General features: G+C 57.5%; 1 protein-coding gene across 2 annotated transcripts in view; it reads left to right on the plus strand.

Moving 5' to 3' along the window:
• The first annotated feature begins 7,255 nt into the window (after positions 1–7,255).
• Positions 7,256–17,125, plus strand: part of INTS1 (integrator complex subunit 1) — a 32,628-nt gene continuing 22,758 nt past the window's right edge. The window contains exons 1-13 of one of the 2 annotated variants that reach the window (XM_081299620.1): positions 7,256–7,480; positions 7,805–8,095; positions 11,067–11,263; positions 11,396–11,533; positions 11,825–11,984; positions 12,138–12,243; positions 12,347–12,533; positions 12,646–12,791; positions 12,879–13,020; positions 14,425–14,601; positions 15,202–15,310; positions 15,877–15,997; positions 16,552–16,629. In XM_081299620.1, coding sequence (XP_081155746.1) covers positions 7,423–7,480; positions 7,805–8,095; positions 11,067–11,263; positions 11,396–11,533; positions 11,825–11,984; positions 12,138–12,243; positions 12,347–12,533; positions 12,646–12,791; positions 12,879–13,020; positions 14,425–14,601; positions 15,202–15,310; positions 15,877–15,997; positions 16,552–16,629 — 1,910 coding nt within the window. In that variant the 5' untranslated portion in view covers positions 7,256–7,422. Of the gene's footprint in view, positions 7,481–7,804; positions 8,096–11,066; positions 11,264–11,395; positions 11,534–11,824; positions 11,985–12,137; positions 12,244–12,339; positions 12,534–12,645; positions 12,792–12,878; positions 13,021–14,424; positions 14,602–15,201; positions 15,311–15,876; positions 15,998–16,551; positions 16,630–17,125 lie in introns of both variants that reach the window. The other variant, XM_081299621.1, reaches the window with a different exon arrangement.

Raw genomic sequence — 17,125 nt, forward strand, 5'->3', positions numbered from 1 at the left:
CAGGAGGATTGAGGGTTCAAAGCCAGCCTCAACAAATGCGAGATTCACACTTCATGTCAGTCGCCTGGAGACTCAGCTCTTTTTCCACAGGCCTCTCTCCAGCCTCAGGATGTCACAGAGGGACAGCCCCACCAGCAAAATGTGTCTCTGACTGTAACTTCTGAGCTCAGAGGTCAGGACTCATGACCTGGTGAATTCCTGGTGGCACCCCGAGGGAGGTGGAGGCGCTTGGTCTTTGTCCCAGCGGAAGGCAGATGGGACCCTTCCAGCCCAGCCCCCTTTCAGACCCATCTGATGATCTCTGTGACCTCAGGCCCACCCAGCTCCCTGAGCCTGACCTCTGTACTCCCTTTCTCCATCACAGCTGACCCTGGGGATTCGCACAGGCCACCAAAACAACAACAACAACAACAAAAAAAATAAGGCTTTGTTGCTCCACGGCCTAAGCCTGTCCAGGGAGGGTGGGGATTTGGGTGAGGTGGGAATGGGCTCAGGAGTCCCTACTCCTCAGCGCCTCCCTCACCCCCACCTGGTTCTCACGCTGTGCCCCCCAGAACCCAGTGTTCTATGGCACAGCGACGAGTCCCCCAATCTAGGCACCTGGTTTTTGGGGGCGGGGCAAGTACCAGGAATTGCACTCAGGGGCACTTGACCCCTGAGCCCCATCCCCAGCCCTATTTTGCATTTTATTTAGAGACAGGGTCTCCCTGAGTTGCTTAGCGCCTCTCTTTTGCTGAGGCTGGCTTTAAACTTGCCATCCTCCTGCCTCAGCCTCCCGAGCGGCTGGGATACAGACACGCGCCACCGTACCCCGCTAGGCACCTGTTTTGATCTCCCCTGAGCTCTGTGGTTGACAAGAGCATCCTGTACCTTTGTGGTTTACTAAAGGTAAGGAAACCACAGCCATGTTAGAGTAGGGCCGAGTGCATTTTCCTCCCCTGGGACCCCTGTCGGCCTCCACATACTGGATGGGCACAAAGGCTGCGTCTGGGGTCTGTAGAGAGGTGAAGAGGTTGAGAAATGGATGGGCCTGGGGTCTCTCGGAGTCAGAAAGCCTGGGAGCCTCCCTCCCAGCTAAGCAGCCTTCCTGTCACCGCAGTCTGTCCCCGTGACGGGGGGACTCATTTCCTCGTGAGCCAGCCCAGGCTATTTTTGGACAATTGTTGGAAAGCACAGCCCAGCTCGGCCAGAGGCTGCTCCTTGGGCTTCCGCTCACAACCAGGTTTGCCCAGGGGAGGAGGCTCACTGCCCGTCGGGTCTCAAATATCAGCCACAGAGGCTTCTCAGGATGGCTGCCCCTGGGGAAGCCGTGGTCTCCCCGATCCCCTGAGCTGCCAATAGGTTCACTGCAGACTTTTGTGAATCTCTGTGCAGGGAGGTTCTTCTCCTTCTCCTTCTTTTTTCAATACCAGGGATGGTACCCACTAAGAGCCCTCTCCAGCCCTTTGGATTTGATTTTGAGACAGGGTCTCACGAGGTTGCCCAGGCTGGCCTTGAACTTGGGATCCTCCTGCCTCAGCCTCCTGAGGAGCTGGCATTACGGGTGTGCACCAGCATGCCCGTGTAGGCTTAGGAATGTTCTCTAGCAGGGGACATTCTGCCCAGGCAGCTTCTTGCAAGGCTTCTTGGCAAGCCCAGGAGGGCAGGCCCCCCGTGTGTCCATCTGCCAGGTAGGTAAACCGAGGCTCAGCAGGGAGCCGACATCGTATCACACAGCCAATACAGGGTGAGCCAGAACCCAGCCCCAGATATGCCAGGGCCTGGTGCTCCGTGTGGCCTGGCCCCCAAGTCCAGCCCTCTCCTGGTTGGGTCCTGGTGCTGGGAGCCGCGGGGAGAGGCCCATGCTGCACCTTCAGAGTCCCCACCGTCTATGGTGGCCACTGTGCCCGACGGGGAGAATCCTCCTGGGGCTTCACACTCTGAACCTGGCTCGGCTTGCCTGGTGCCTGTGGGAGCATGAAGTGGAGGTTCGCCCCGCCGGCTTTGGGGGGGGGGATCGCTTATTACCCAGCAGCCAGTGGGAGCAGCTGCGTCATGGGAACTGGAGGCACCAGGCCCTGGAGCATCCTGTGGCCGACAGTCGGTTCTTGAGGCAGAGCCTGAGGGGCGTCCACAGCCCCTGGCCTGGGGCCTGGTGGCGCTCATGCACTTGGAGGAGGGTGCCCAGGAGAGTGCCAGGCCAGCGAGAGGTCAGGATTCAGGGTTTGTGTTGGGAACCCTGCTGAGACTGGAGGCCCAGAGTGTGGTGTGGACAGGGGCGGATCTGCTTCAGCAGGAGCTACTCCAACTTACCTGGGGGAGTCGGTGGGGGGGGGCGTCCTGCAGAGGCCACTGGAGAGGGGAGGCAGAAGTGTGAGGGCTGAGGAGGTGGCCCCAGGACAGGGCAGTGGCCCTGACACAGGAGCGGCAGTTGGCCATGCCCAAGGTCCCCAGCAGAGACCTCCTGGCCTCCTTCCTCTTCCTCAATCACACCTACTGTCCCCTGACTCCCAGCAGTCGGGTCACCAGGTGGTTGGCAGGACTAGGTGGGCCTCTGCTCCTGCAGCCCAAGTGTCCCTGTGTGGCGGCTGGGGCCTCAGCTGGGGGTCTGCCTTGGGTCCTGGCCCACAGAGCCCCAGGAGCATGAGGCCTCCTGCAGGGTGGGAGGGCGGGAGGCTTCCCTAGGGAAGTGCCAGCCTGGTCTGAGCCAGGGCTCTGGGCCCGGGTGGGGAGCCAGGAGCCCCAGGGACGCTGCCCCCCACCAAGCTGGGCGCTGAGACCCACAGTGCAGACGGTAGCAGCTGCTTCCTGGCACCAGGGCAGTTAGACCACACGCAGCTGCAGGCCAGCAGTGGCCGCCCCTTCCTGCCCCTCCACCGGCTGCCCCAGGCCCTGGCCCTGGTGGGTTCTGGGGGCTGCTTCAGTCTCCCCCAGAAGTGCCTCAGTGGGGCCCTGAGGCTGAGCTGTGCCACACAGGGGTTCTTGGGTGGGTGGGTGAGTGGGTGTAGTGTCTCTTCACCGCAGCTCTGGGTCACAGCAAAGGGGACCCTTGATGGTGGGTGGTGCAGGCCTGCCTGACAGCGGAAGCCCAGCTCTCCGGCTGACCTCGCTCTATGCCAGGCCGTTAAGCCAATCCTTCATGCAATCTGTGGCACAGGTATGCAGCCCCTGGTGGCTGGTGGCAGGGAGGCAGGACAGAAAGGAGACCAAAGAGATACAGCCTTTTTTTGTCCCTTGTCACTAATCCCTAAACAACACAGTAGGATAGCTCTCTAGTTAAAAGTAATCCAGAGAGGATTTAAAGAACAAGGGAAGCCGGTGCTGTGGTGCGCGCCTGCGATCCCAGCCGGTTAGGAGGCTGAGGCAGGAGGACCACGAGTTCAAAGCCAGCCTCGGCAACTTAGCGAGAACTTGTCTCAAAGCAAAAATAAGTACGTAAATAAATAAGGGCTGGGGACGTGGCTCAGAGGTTAAGCGTCCTTGGGTTCAATCCCTGGCACCGAAAAATAAATAAATAAAGTAAAAAATAGAACAAGAGAGGAAGGGGGGGTACGTAAGTCCTCTGCAATATACTACGCCATTCTGCATGAGGGGACACAAGAGTGTCTCAGATTTTGGTGTCCTCAGGTCCTGGAACCAAACCCTATGGATACCCAAGGGCATCTGTAAGGGGATTTCAGGGGCCAACGAGTGTCACAAAGAAAGACACAGAGGTGACACCCGGTTCAGTGGGGGTTGGGCATCGGTGGCAGGGGAGGGAAGGAGGACACGGTTTGCAGAGGCGAAGGGGAGACCATGGGAAATGGCAGGTGCAAGCCCCCCACCCCCAGCAGAGCCGGAAACAGGAAGAGGGGGCTGGAGTGGGGCCCGGAGGGAGCCAGTTGGTCACCCAGACCTGGTCCTTGGCGTGGAGTGGCAGTGGGTAAATGGTGTCCCCCGAATATACGTCCACCCAACCTCCAAACGGGAGCTTACTGGAAATTGGGTCCTTACCGATGAAGGGAAGGATCTTGAGATGAGACCATCCTGGGTGCAGGTGGCCCTGGAGCCAGTGGGCTGGAGTCCTTGTAGGAGACACAGAGGAGTGGCTGGCACCCAGAGACACAGAGAGAGGACAGTGGGTGTGTGGACGGAGGCTGAGACGGTGAGGTGGTCCCCACCAAGGAGTCTCCAGAGCTGGAGGGGCAGGAAGGACCGGCCTCTGGAGTCTCCTAGGGCCTGTCCACACTTTGAGGTTGGACTCCTGGTCTCCAGAACTGCCAGAGAAGAAATCTCTGTGGCTTCAGGCCATCAGGTTTGTGGTGACTTTTCACAGAAGCCACAGGAAATGGGTACAGAACACTGCTTTGACTTCAAGGGGAGGGGGGCGGGGGGGGTGGGGTCAATGTCCTGGACACCTTTTTTGCGGGGTGAGCTGCTGAGGACCTGCAGGCCGCAGAGCTGGTGGTGAGAAGCCCTCAGGGACCCGGGGCATACTTTGACATGGCGTCCCTTAGGAAGCTGTTAGATTGACCAGATGCGGAAGAGGGGACAGGGAAGAACTCAAACATAAGGAGAAGCTCCATGAGCAAGGGAATCCCAGTGGCTCGGGAGGCTCAGGCGGGAGGATCGAGAGTTCAAAGCCAGCCTCAGCCATTTAGTGAGGCCCTAAGCAACTTAAGGGAGCCCTGTCTCTAAATAAAATACAAAAAGGGCTGGGGAGGTGGCTCCGTGGTGACGCACCCCTGGGTTCAATACAAAAAAAAGAAAAAAAAAGCGCACAGGATTTGAAGGCCAAATTTGGAGACTGCTCACCAAAGACCTGCGGAAGGTGGAAGAGCATGTGATCCTGTGTCATGAGACACCCCTGCAGGCACAGGACATGCATTCCGTCCCTCCCGCCAGTCCCATCCGCGGGTGGATGATGTGGCCATCGCTGCGAGGGAACCCCGCACAGCAAAGAGAGAGGGAGAGCTGGGCGCGGTGGAGCACACCTGTAATCCCAGTAGCTCTGGAGGCTGAGGCAGGAGGATGGGAAGTTCGAGGCCAGCCTCAGCAACTTTGCAAGACCCTAAGCAACTCAGTGAGACCGTGACTTAAAATAAAAAATAAAAAGGGGGGGCTGGGGTGATGGCTCTGTGGTAGAGTGCTTGCCTAGCATGCGTGAGGCACTGGGTTCGATCCTCAGCACCACATAAATGTAAAACAAAGACATTGTGTCCACCTAAAACTAAAAAAAAAAATAAAAAATAAAATAAAATAAAAAGGGCTGGAGCTGGGCGTGGTGGTGCACGCCTGTAATCCCAGCAGTTTGGGAGGTTGAGGCAGGAGGATCAAAAGTATGAGGCTAGCTTCAGCCACTTATCAAGACCCTAAACAAAAAGGGCTGGGGGTGTGGCTCAGTGGTTAAGCGTCCCTGGGTTCCATCCCTGGTAGCACTGCCACCAGCTCCCCCGCCCCCCCCAAATCCATCTTCCAAATCCCTGCACACATACAGATTGAGACCGGCTGGACCCGGGGGCCATCTCCACTCTCAGATTCTGTGGCACCTGTCGGGGTCGAGGTTGCCACCTTTCGGTCTCCATTCTCAGCAGAAGGGATTTGCTCTTGGTTTAGAGGTGAGCTCCCAGGGACAGCCAGAGCTGCAGGCCACCTTCACTCTCAGCACTCAGAGGTGGGGGAACGCACACCTGTGGTTGTTGGTGTGTGTAGAATGTGCTGGAAGGGGCGAGCTAAGGAGAGGCAGGAGCCAACTCTGGGCAGGACACTGGCTCGTGGTCAGAGGTGTGAGGGGGACTATTTTTTTTTTTTTTTGGTAGCTGTAGATGGACAGATGCCTTAATTTTATTTGTTTATTTTTGTGTGGTGCTGAGGATGGAACCCAGTGCCTCATGCATGCCAGGGCAGCGCTCAGCCATGGAGCCAGCCTCTGCCCGCCCCTCTTTAATCTTTTGATCCTTTAGGGTTTTGCCACTGTGGGGTTTTGCCTATTAAAATAAATGGAGATCTTCAGTGAAAAACGGATCCTCCCTAGGGCTGGGGCTGGGGCTCCGTGGTAGAGCACTGGCCTGGCATGTGTGAGGCACTGGGTTCGAGTCTCAGTATTACCACTGTTGACCGGGGACGAGTCCTTACTTCCCCAATGTTGAAGAATAACACCAGAGAAGCACGCTGAGGCAAGGTCAGAGTAGAAATTAGAAGTTTATTAAAGGACAGCAGAAACGACTTCTCCAGGAGGAAGAAGGGGACCCAAGAGGTGGAATCCGTGCAAGTGCGGTTGTCTCTCCATTTTATAGTTTTCGGTGATGGAATGTGTAGGTGGGAAGAGGGGTGGGACACAGGTGGGCCGAAGTAGTAATCAGCATCTTCAAGTTTGCTGGTTATTAACATTTCTTTGGGATGGGCTATCTTCAGATCTGCTGGGGGCTGTTTCCTGGGCTTCATTAACATCCCGAGAGTTGCTCAACTTTTCCAGGAATTCATTCTCCACATGGCCTCCATTTTAGATTTCACTCGATATTGGAAGCGATTTACCTAACTACACTGACTACTTAACTTTAAATCTGGCTTCATCAGCACTGCATATAAATAAAGGTCCATTGACAACTAAAAAAATATTTTAAAAGAAGTGGGGCTGGGGATATAGCTCAGTTGGTAGAGTGCTGCCTCACATGCACAAGGCCCTGGGTTCCATCCCCAGCATCACACATACACACTCACACACACACACACTCACACACACACACACACACATTGAATCCTCCCTCCTCTGCCGGGTACCCAGCAGCTTGCTTAGAGTGGGTGGGGCGTGGTAGGTGGGGCTGGTGGCATTATCTATCACAGGGCACTCAGGACTGGGACATTGACCCCATGGATCGACCTGGAGCTTCACACTGCCCCAGTGGCTGGGTTCCTTTGCCTGGACCCAGACATTCCCCCAAAAGGTGGACAATCTGGTTCCGTCCTGCGGCAGCCTGAAGGTGGAAGGCCAGTGTAGGCAGCACCTAGGCAGAGAGAGACCAGGTGGCCGGCTGGTTACAGAGAAATGCAGTTGGTGCCCAGTCAGTGGAAAAGCAGTGATCTGACTCCTGCTGCCACCCTCCCTAGCTGTGTCCCTGAGCGTGTCACTTAACATATCAGCTTCTTTGGCAAGAATAAAGCGTTAGCCCGCAAGGCTCGGCATCAGCTATCCCTGCCTCCAGAGGGCGCTACAGATTTTGAGCACTCGCCGTGCGCACTGGCTCCCTCTCCTTCCCTTCCGGTCGCCGTGCTATTTTGTTTCCGGTTTTCGCGGAAGGTTGGTTTCTGGTTCCGGAGCGGCAGTGGCGGCGGGGAGCCCGAGTGGTGGGCTGTAAGCCACAGGTCGCGACTCTGGGCGGCCTTGCGGGCCGGAGGCGCCTGCGGCGTGAGGGGCGACGACGAGCGACCCAGCGACTTCCAGCCGAAAGGAGCGAGGGCGGCGTGATGAACCGGGCCAAGCCCACCACCGTGCGGCGGCCCAGCGCCGCGGCCAAGCCCTCAGGTGCGTCCCCTCCGCGGCCAGGGGGCGGGGGTCCGGGTCTCCGCGGGCCTCGGTGGGCGACTTCCCGGGGACGCGTTGGGTCGGCGAGCCCGCGGCGTGCAGAGGCACAGGCCCTGGGACCTGACGGCCACCGTGGCCGAGTTGCCGCGCCTCAGTCCCTGTTGCAGTGACAGGGGGAAGCCGGACGTGTGGATGGCCCTGGGACTGTCACCGTGGCCGCCCACGCCAGCCAGTCTCGGCTCTGCTGCGCCAGCGGAGGACCTGGGGGCCGGCCTCCCCGCGCACCTTGGCTGACCGTCGCGCCTTTCCCTCCCCTCCCCGCAGGCCACCCGCCGCCCGGAGACTTCATCGCTCTGGGCTCCAAGGGTCAGGCCAGCGAGGCCAAAGCCGCGTCCACCCTGCTGAAGCCCGCGCCGTCCGGCCTGCCCTCGGAGCGCAAGCGGGACGCGGCGGCGGCTCTGTCGGGCGCCTCGGCGCTGACCGGCCTCACCAAGCGCCCCAAGCTGTCCTCCACGCCCCCGCTGAGCGCCCTGGGGCGCCTGGCCGAGGCCGCGGTGGCGGAAAAGCGCGCCATCTCTCCTTCCATTAAAGAGCCATCGGTGGTGCCAATTGAAGGTAAGGCCAGGCGACAGGCTTCTGCAGAGTGATTCTCCAGGTGTCCAGGGAAGGCCACCTCCAGATGTGGCATCGTCCATACCGCGGGGTCCTCTGGAGACGCACCAGGCAGCCACCCCGGAGGACCTGGCTCACTGTGGGGACCCCTGGCTCATTGGGGACCCCTGGCTCACTGTGGGCACCCCTGGCTCCCTTTGGACTTGTTCTTCAGAGCAGCTCCTGCAGGGGCAGTCTGCACCTGTGGGAACTGGCTCTTTCCTTGTCCTTCTGACATCTGTTGAACATTCTTTGTGACAGGCCCTGTCCTGAGCCCTGGTAGGGGGAGGTGGACCGTAGGTAGTGACAGTCCAGGCAGCCTTCTGGCTCCTGTGACCTGGGAGCCCTTGATCTGCCCTCTGCTGGCCTTTCCTCCAGCTGCAGACAGGGGAGAGCCTGTCCCTCCCTTTGTCCAGCAGAAAGGCAGCAGACAGCGTCCCTGAAGACAGAAGTCAGTGAGGACTTCACCCAGGCCTTTGCCCTCACGGGCACTTGTAACCTGGTTCACATCTAACGTCACCCCGCTTTTCTGCGTCACTTTCCCAGTGATCATTTTTTGGGGGGGCTGTTACTAGGGATTGAACTCAGGGGCCCTGACCACTGAGCCACATCCCCAGCCCTGTTTTGTATTCTATTTAGAGACAGGGTCTCACTGAGTTGCTTAGTACCTCACCATTGCTGAGGCTGGCTTTGAACTCGCAATCCTCCTCCCTCAGCCTCCCAAGCAGCTGGGATGACAGGCATGTACCACAGCACCGGCTCCCCCAGGGATAATTTTTATTGGCTCTGTAGAGAAGAGCTGCGGACACTAGACCAATCCACGTCACTGAGCACGTAGCAGCCCATGGCTGACCTTGCTCTCTGTGTGTTTTTGTTCCTGTTGGGGATCTTTTTATCTTTCTTTCCTATGTTTTTTTTTTTTTTCTTTCATGTTGGTATAGAGTATTGAACCTGGGTGTGCTCTACTGCTGAACTACATCCCCAGCCCTTTTTTAAAATTTTACTTTGAGACAGGGTCTCATTAAGTTGCTTAGGTTGACCTTGAACTTGTGATCCTCCTGCCTCAGCCTCCTGAGTTGCTGGGATTATAGGTGTGCGCCACTGTGCCTGGCTGGAGCATTTGTTTAGTATGTTTTTGTAGATTTTAAAAAGAACAAGTGTCCTATTAGCTGTAGTGATGACATTTTTGTTACAGCTCAGCCACCATTTACTGTTGGTGTTGTGTGTAAGGTCCTGAGGGTTAGTGGTCTGTGGCCTTTGTCCTTAGGGGGCTTAGAGGCTCCAAGGGAGTTCTGAGGAGGAGCCAGCTTGCTACAGTGTGAGGGAGCCCCTAGTAGGTCCTGGGGGAGGGTCGATTGAAATGGAGGGTGTGAGCTCTGCAGAGCAGAGAGTCGAGCTGCACCAGGGAGCAGGGCTGGGCTGGTGTGGCTGGTGTGGCTGTCACACAATGGTGAGAGCCCAGATGACATTGTGGGTGGTGTCTGTGCAGGGCAGGTGGGGCCTAGAATGGGTAGGCAGGATGACACTGGAGCTGTGGTGGGACAGGAGTGAGGCAGTTGCTTCAGACTCCAGCATGATGGGTGCGGTGAAGATGAGGTGGTAGCAGGTGGAGGCCCTGACTCGGGCAGGTCACTCTTGCCAGCTGTGCTTTGTCATTAGCGTTGCCTGTGTGATTCTGGGGATTAAGTAAGATAACTGTGAAAAGTGTGTTCCACAGGATAAAGCTCTCTGTGGTATCAGATGGCGTCAGCAGGCCGCATCCAGTTATTTCTGGGTCTGTATTGGAGCCCCTCCAAGGCCAGACCCTGTAGGATCCGCAGACCATCTGTCTGTCCTGCCACGTACTGATCAGGTGTCAGTAAATGTTACTGCACCTGGATGTAGACAAGTGCTAAACCTGCAGCAGTACCTGCCTCTGGGGGGTTAAACACATGATCCTAAAAACCCTTGGGCTGAAATCACAGTGAAACCAGGGGACACCCAGAACTGACTGATAATGAGCGTCAGAGAAGAGAACATGGGCCAGAGCCCAGGCGCTCCTGAGAGGAACAGCCCAGGGACCCACGTGAGAGCATGCATGAGCCACAGGAGATGGGGAGGAGCCCCGGTGACAGGAGCAGTGGCCAGGGACACAGAAGGCCAGCTGAGTGAGGGTCAACACAGGCAGACCTGTGGGGAGGTGGGGTGGGGTGCAGCAAGGACTGTGGGAAGGAACCGGAGGTGGAGCCACTATCAAGGGAAGAGCTAGGCCAGGCACAGCGGATGCCAGTAAGCTCAGGGTTCTGGAGGCTGAGACGGGGATCAAAAGATCGAGGCCGGCCTCAACAAGTTAGACCCTAAGCAACTTAGCAAGAACTTGTCTTTGTTTAATTTAATTTTTTTTTTTTTTTTTTTTTTTTTGGAAACGGGGATTGAAGCCAGGGATGCTTAGCCACCAAGCCGCATCCCCAGCCGTTTCTATATTTTACGTAGAGACAGAGTCTTGCTAAATTGCTCAGGGCCTTGCAGAGGTGCTGAGGCTGGCTTTGAACTGGTGATCCTTCTTATCAGCCTCTCGAGCTGCTGGGATTACAGGTGTGTACCACCGTTCTGGTCCCCCCAAAAAGGAGAGAGAAGAGCCAGGCTGCAAAGCCATTAATTTGTAGAAAAACTATCAACATGTCTGGTGAGCAGAGACTGCAGCCGCGTGGGGCACTGTGGATGGAGGCCTGCAGCAACTTTGGGTCCCAACCTGAGCCTTGCTGTGTGGCCTTGATTGGCTGACAGGACCTGCGCCCGCAGGACGGCTGTTGTACCAAGGTGGGGAGCTGTTCAGAAAGGATAGGGCTCCGAGCTGACTGTCTACTGGACTTTGATGCTTTGCCGGGTCCCTGTGGCTCTGAGGGTGACTTCTGCCCCTGGCCACCTGCTCTAACCAGACCCTCCGACTGTCCAGTGCTGCCCACAGTGCTGCTGGATGAGATCGAAGCTGCCGAGCTGGAGGGCAACGATGACCGGATCGAGGGGGTGCTGTGTGGGGCAGTAAAGCAGCTGAAGGTGACGCGTGCCAAGCCCGATAGCACCCTGTACCTGAGCCTCATGTACCTGGCCAAGATCAAGCCCAACATCTTTGCCACTGAGGGCGTCATCGAGGTGAGGACTGGCAGGCATCTCCTCCCTGGACCCCCATTGCCTCCACCTGGGCACTGAGGACTCGATGTGGGCACCAGAACCTGTGCCTCCTCTGAGGCCCAGGTGGGCACCCTGACCTGAGCCTCCCTGCAGGCCCTGTGCAGCCTTCTGCGGCGAGATGCCTCCATCAACTTCAAGACCAAGGGGAACAGCCTGGTATCTGTGCTGGCCTGTAACCTCCTCATGGCCGCCTATGAGGAGGATGAGAACTGGCCTGAAATCTTTGTCAAGGTCAGTCACCTTCACTGGGGTCTCAGAGAAGCTACTTTGGTGGTAGGGAGGCCTGGGAAGGAGCAGGGGAGGCCCAGCAGAGACGTGAACAGGAGAGAAGCAAACGGAGGGAATTCCCTGGAAGAGGCGTGTCGGATGGCCCCGGGGGTCTTGCCACTGTCCCTCTTGCACTGAGAAGCCATGTGAGGGCACCCACTGGGCAGCTGTGGGGCCTTCAGGGAAGCACACATTAGCAGTGGGGGCAAGTGGGGCCCTGTGACGGACTGGGCCTGAGAGTGTGGTACTCTGCAGGTGTACATTGAAGATTCCTTGGGAGAGCGGATCTGGGTGGACAGCCCTCACTGCAGGACATTCGTGGACAACATCCAGACGGCATTTAACACCAGGATGCCCCCCAAGAGCATGCTGCTTCAGGGGGAGGTGGGGCGCAGCGGGGGAGACCTTGGGGCTGGTAAGAAACTCTGGGGCCTGTCAGGGACAAGCACAGGGTGTCCCGCCCTGGGAGAGGGCTGAGGTCACCTCCCTCCATCTTTAGGCTTAACTTGGGTATTGGTGGGGAATGAGTAGAAAGTGGGCCTCGTGGGGCTGTCCATGGTCCATGCAGGGAGCAGCCCGCACCCCTCCCTCACGGAGGAGGAGGACAGCCAGACAGAGCTGCTGATAGCCGAGGAGAAGCTGAGCCCTGAGCAAGAGGGTCAGCTCATGCCCAGGTAGGTGGCTGCATGGCCGGGCCTTCTAAGTGAGCTGGGAGGCATGTGGGGTAGGTGTCCAGAGGATGGCTTCCTCCCGGCTTTCTTCCCCCCTCTGGCCTAGGTACGATGACCTCGCAGAGAGCGTGGAGGAGTATGTCCTCGACATGCTGCGGGACCAGCTCAATCGGCGCCAGCCCATCGACAACGTCTCCAGGAACCTCCTGCGGCTGCTCACCTCCACCTGCGGCTACAAGGAGGTGCGGCTGCTGACTGTGCAGCGGCTGGAGATGTGGCTGCAGAACCCGAAGGTGGGCACTGTGTGAGGCGTGTTCCAGGGCAGACCCATGTGGCGGTGCCTTCCCGGGGACTCCCTTCAGCTGTTGCTGTGCACCCAACGGTTCTTCCCCGGCCTCCTCGCAGCTGACCAGGCCAGCCCAGGACCTGCTGATGTCCGTCTGCATGAACTGCAACACACATGGCCCAGAGGACATGGATGTCATTTCTCACCTGATCAAGATCCGCCTCAAGCCCAAAGTTCTCTTGAACCACTACATGCTCTGCCTCAGGTGTGTGCGGTGGGCCGGTGGAAGGTGATGGGGCAGGTGGGTGGTCTGGCCCGTGCCCCTTCCCACGGTCTTGGCGCTCGTGTCCAGGGAGTTGCTGAATGCCCACAAGGACAACCTGGGCACCACCATCAAGTTTGTGATCTTCAACGAGCTGTCTAATGCCCGCAACCCCAACAACATGCAGATCCTCTACACAGTACTGCAGCACAGCGCCGAGCTGGCACCCAAGGTAGGAGGCTGGCTGCCTCTGCTCCATCCGGCCTTGAGCTGGACTCTGCTCCTGTCCACGGGCTGTGGGGCTCCAGCCTGGAGAGGACCCCTCCACGGCCTGTCTTCTCATGTGCTTGGATGAGGGTGGGTGGTTTGGTGGTGCGGTGTGGGAACAGGCTCCCGGCTCTGGGAGTGGGCAGGAGCTGTTCTGATTTGTTTGGTTCCATGGTGCTCAGGGCCCACTTACATCACGCAGGTACCCCACCACTGGGCTACACCCTCAGCCATTTTTTTTTTTAAATTTGAGACGGGGTCTGGCTGAGTTACCCATGCCGGCTTCCAATTCGCTGTCCTCCTCCTCTAGCCTCCTGAATTGCTGGGATTACAGTCACGTGCCACATGCCTGGCTTGAGTTTTTAGATCTCATTGAGTTTGACTTCCAATCTTTCCTTGTAAACTGAGATGTGATTTCTTTCCTTTTTTGGAGGGGGTGGGTACCAGTGATTGAACTCAGGGGCTCTTGCTTAACCACAGAGCCCCATCCCCAGCCCTATTTTGTATTTCATTTAGAGACAGGGTCTCACAGAGTTGCTTAGCGCCTCACTTTTACTGAGGCTGGCTTTGAACTCACAATCTTCCTGCCTCAGCCTCCCGAGCCACTGGGATTATAGGTGTGCACCGCCATGCCCAGGAAATGTGATTTCTTAAAGGAGCAGCGCTGAGTCCTTAAAAAGCCACCAAAGTTTCTAGACCAAGATCCAGGCCAAACTTCCTCAGCAGAGGTTTTCCCCAGTTCAGCCGGAGTCTGAGTAGCCCTGTGGTGCTGCCTGGAGTCCTGGGTGTGGGCTTCCTGGTTCAGTGTCTCCTGGGCAGGGAAACCCAGAAGAGTGCTCTTGTGGTTTGCTCAGAGTCAGGCTTTTAAGCAGCTTGGTTGTGTGTTGGCCTCCTGTTATTTCTGATGACCAGCTCTCGGTCATCTTCGCAGCCCCCCCGCATGAGGAGAAAAACGAGGTGGCTCATTCAGACCTGCACTGGGGTCTTGGTTTCTTTGTTGAGGTGGGAGGGGGCTTGGGGAGCTTCACTCCTGTGGCTTTGCTGTCATCTGTTAACTACTCCACCCCTCAGTTGACAAGCTTTGGCTTCCAAGAGCCAGGTGCCAGGGATGCAGTCCCTGCACTCAGAGCTCAGCCATGGAGGGGAGACCCTCACGGCCCAGGGACAGGCCTGTGGGGTCTGCTGTAGGCCCTTCACATGTTGACCAGCCTGGTGGTGCCTCGGGGAGCCTGGACGTGTGTTCTCCTGGCTTTTTGCTGGGCTGAGAGGTGCTGATGGCAGGCTTGATAGAGGAGATAGGCTGGTGGCAAGGGTACCTGTCCTGGATGGCCACTGTTCACAGCACCTCACATGGCCTGTCTCTGGCCAGTTCCTGGCCATGGTGTTCCAGGACCTGCTGACCAACAAAGATGACTACCTCCGGGCCTCACGGGCCCTGCTCCGGGAAATCATCAAGCAGACGAAGCACGAGATCAACTTCCAGGCTTTCTGTCTTGGGCTCATGCAGGAGCGCAAGGAGCCCCAGTACCTGGACATGGAGTTCAAGGTGCCTCCCTTTCCTAATGGGTTTGCATGCTTCTCTTTCACTCTGGGTCACATTCAGCCATCTCTCCTCGTGGGTGTACCAGCAACCAGGCCAGTCTAGCACGCTGGCTGCGGCCAGTACAGCAACGGCACCAAGTCCCAGAGGGACGTTTGGCTCCATCTCACGTGGGGACTGAGAACATGCTGACCATGTGCTGGAAGTCACCCGCCTTGGGCTAGGTGTGCCAGAGTTGTAGCTGGTGCCACCAGGGAAGCTGTGCGGCAGCATGAGCAGGGACAGGGCATTGCAGCCATTGGGGTGGGCAGTCTGAGGATGTGGGGGGCTCATGCTGGATAGGAGGAAGTAAGGCATAGGTCAGGGAGGATTCCAGGGCCCAGCTGCTGTGGCTGACCTTCCAGGGTTTGACCAGGCCTTGTTTAGTGGCTCTTAAGTCCCAAGACTTGCTCTTGCCAGGCCCTTTCCTAGCAAAGCAGTCTTGGCTTGCTCTGGATCCACTGTCTTCAGCTACCTGTGTACGTCTGTCTGTCTGCTTGTGGGTGGTGTGGGGTTCTCGGGTGCAGGTCCTCCCAGGATGCGAGCCCTGTGGTCCTGTGCTTGCAGGAGCGGTTTGTGGTTCACATCACGGATGTGCTGGCTGTGTCCATGATGCTGGGCATCACGGCTCAGGTGAAGGAAGCTGGCATTGCCTGGGACAAAGGAGAGAAGAGGAGTAAGGCTGTGGGCAGGCTTGGCCCTGCTCAGTCAGAGGTCTCGGGCCAGGCGCTGAGGCTGTCCCTTGAAAGGCCCAGCAGAGGGTGGGGAGGGAGGGTTGTTGTCATGGCCCTTGGAGGAGGCTGAGGGAGCTTGTGGAAGTGGCTGTCCCTCTGTCCTGCCTGTCTGGACTGGGATGATCTGCCCCTGCACTGCTGTGCCACATCGTCTGTACACCCCAGTTCTGGGACCACAGCTGGAACTTCCAGCCAAAGACAGGAAGGGAAGGAGGGAGAGGGCCAGTGAGCTGGTTTGCTGGAGGGCCTGGCCATAGGGGCCCGAAGCAGCTGACTGAATGAGACTGAGCGAGGCTACAGTCCCGGGGTCTCTGGGTCCCTGGGTGGGTTGCTGGACTCCCTGGAGCATTATCTCAGCAGACAGCCGCCTCCTCTGTGCTCTCCAGGGTCCCTCCAACCCTTAACTCCAGCCTCCCTCCTGGGACAGGCCTTGGGCTATACCCTGGGCGTGCTCGCTGCCCCCTGGGCCACTGCACACACACCACACCACTAAACCTGTCCCTCTTAGACCTTGAAGTGCTGCGGGCATTCCAGAACCAGATTGCTGCAATCCAGCGCGACGCCGTCTGGTGGCTTCACACGGTCGTCCCTTCCATCAGTAAACTTGCCCCCAAGGACTACGTGCATTGGTACGGGCCCTGCGTTGTTGCGCAGCCACCTTCCCAGCAGCTGCTGACTCAGGGCCTTGCAGGAAAGGACCCTGTCCCCTCTGGATGTGACCACCATCTGGCCCCAGTCTTTTCAAGAGCCAGACAGGGTGGTGAACAGCAGCACTCCCTCAGCCAAGGAGGCAGGGTCCTGAGTGTGTTAGAGCTGGGCACATCCCTGGCTGGGGGAGGTGGGGGCCTATAAGCACTGGGGGGGGGGGGCACGTAGCCGGGAGCCACCTATCTGCTGGGATCCTGTAAACTGCTCCTGCGTACAAGGAGAACCACGTGAGATAACTTCTGCTTTAACCAGTGGATATGATTTAGAAAGCTTGAGGAGAGAGGAAGGGTCCCCACTCAGTGGTTGTGATGTGGCTGAGTCCTCTGGGCATCTCCAGGGGACAGCTTAGGAGCAGTCCCTGCACACTTTCCAGTCCATACCTTTTGATTGAGTTGAGCCTGCAGGGGACCCGCTAGGTGGGGTGAGTGCCCTGGGCAGCTGCTTCCTGACTGACAGCCCTTCTCTGCCTCCGCAGCCTCCACAAGGTGCTGTTCACAGAACAACCGGAGACCTACTACAAGTGGGACAACTGGCCACCTGAAAGTGACCGCAAGTGAGCAAGCCTGTAGGGCAGGGGCTCTTGTGTGCTTCAGGCCTGAGGAGCTTCTGGGAGTTTGGCTGTCAGGGGCCCACTGTATGGAGCCGCTGTTTGTCCTTAGTGGCCCCATTCCATCCACCCTGCAAACCACTGGTGTCTGCAGAGCCGCCCCACCCCCCCCACTCCTGAATAATGCTTTGCGTATCTAGACGGCTGTGTGCCAAGTTAAGAATCAGGACGGTTATTACTGAGGAACAGAGAGAATGAATGTCAGGAGTGACTAAAGTTTTCTTTTACACTCTTGATAAGTATATTACACTGTAAATGGCTTAATTTTGTCCCCTCTAGAGTTTGACATTTGGTTTTAGCATTGCCTCTAAGAGGAATAATAATAGTAAATGTGATTCAAAGTAAAATGTGTAATATACACCCACACACATACACATATAATACTTTGATAGTCATTGTATCTATTAGAAGGTGCATGTCGTGCTGATGGAGTGATCCTTAC

The sequence above is a fragment of the Spermophilus citellus genome (assembly GCF_964194105.1).
Source record: "Spermophilus citellus genome assembly, chromosome: 6".
In the NCBI taxonomy this organism is placed as follows: Eukaryota; Metazoa; Chordata; class Mammalia; order Rodentia; family Sciuridae; genus Spermophilus; species Spermophilus citellus.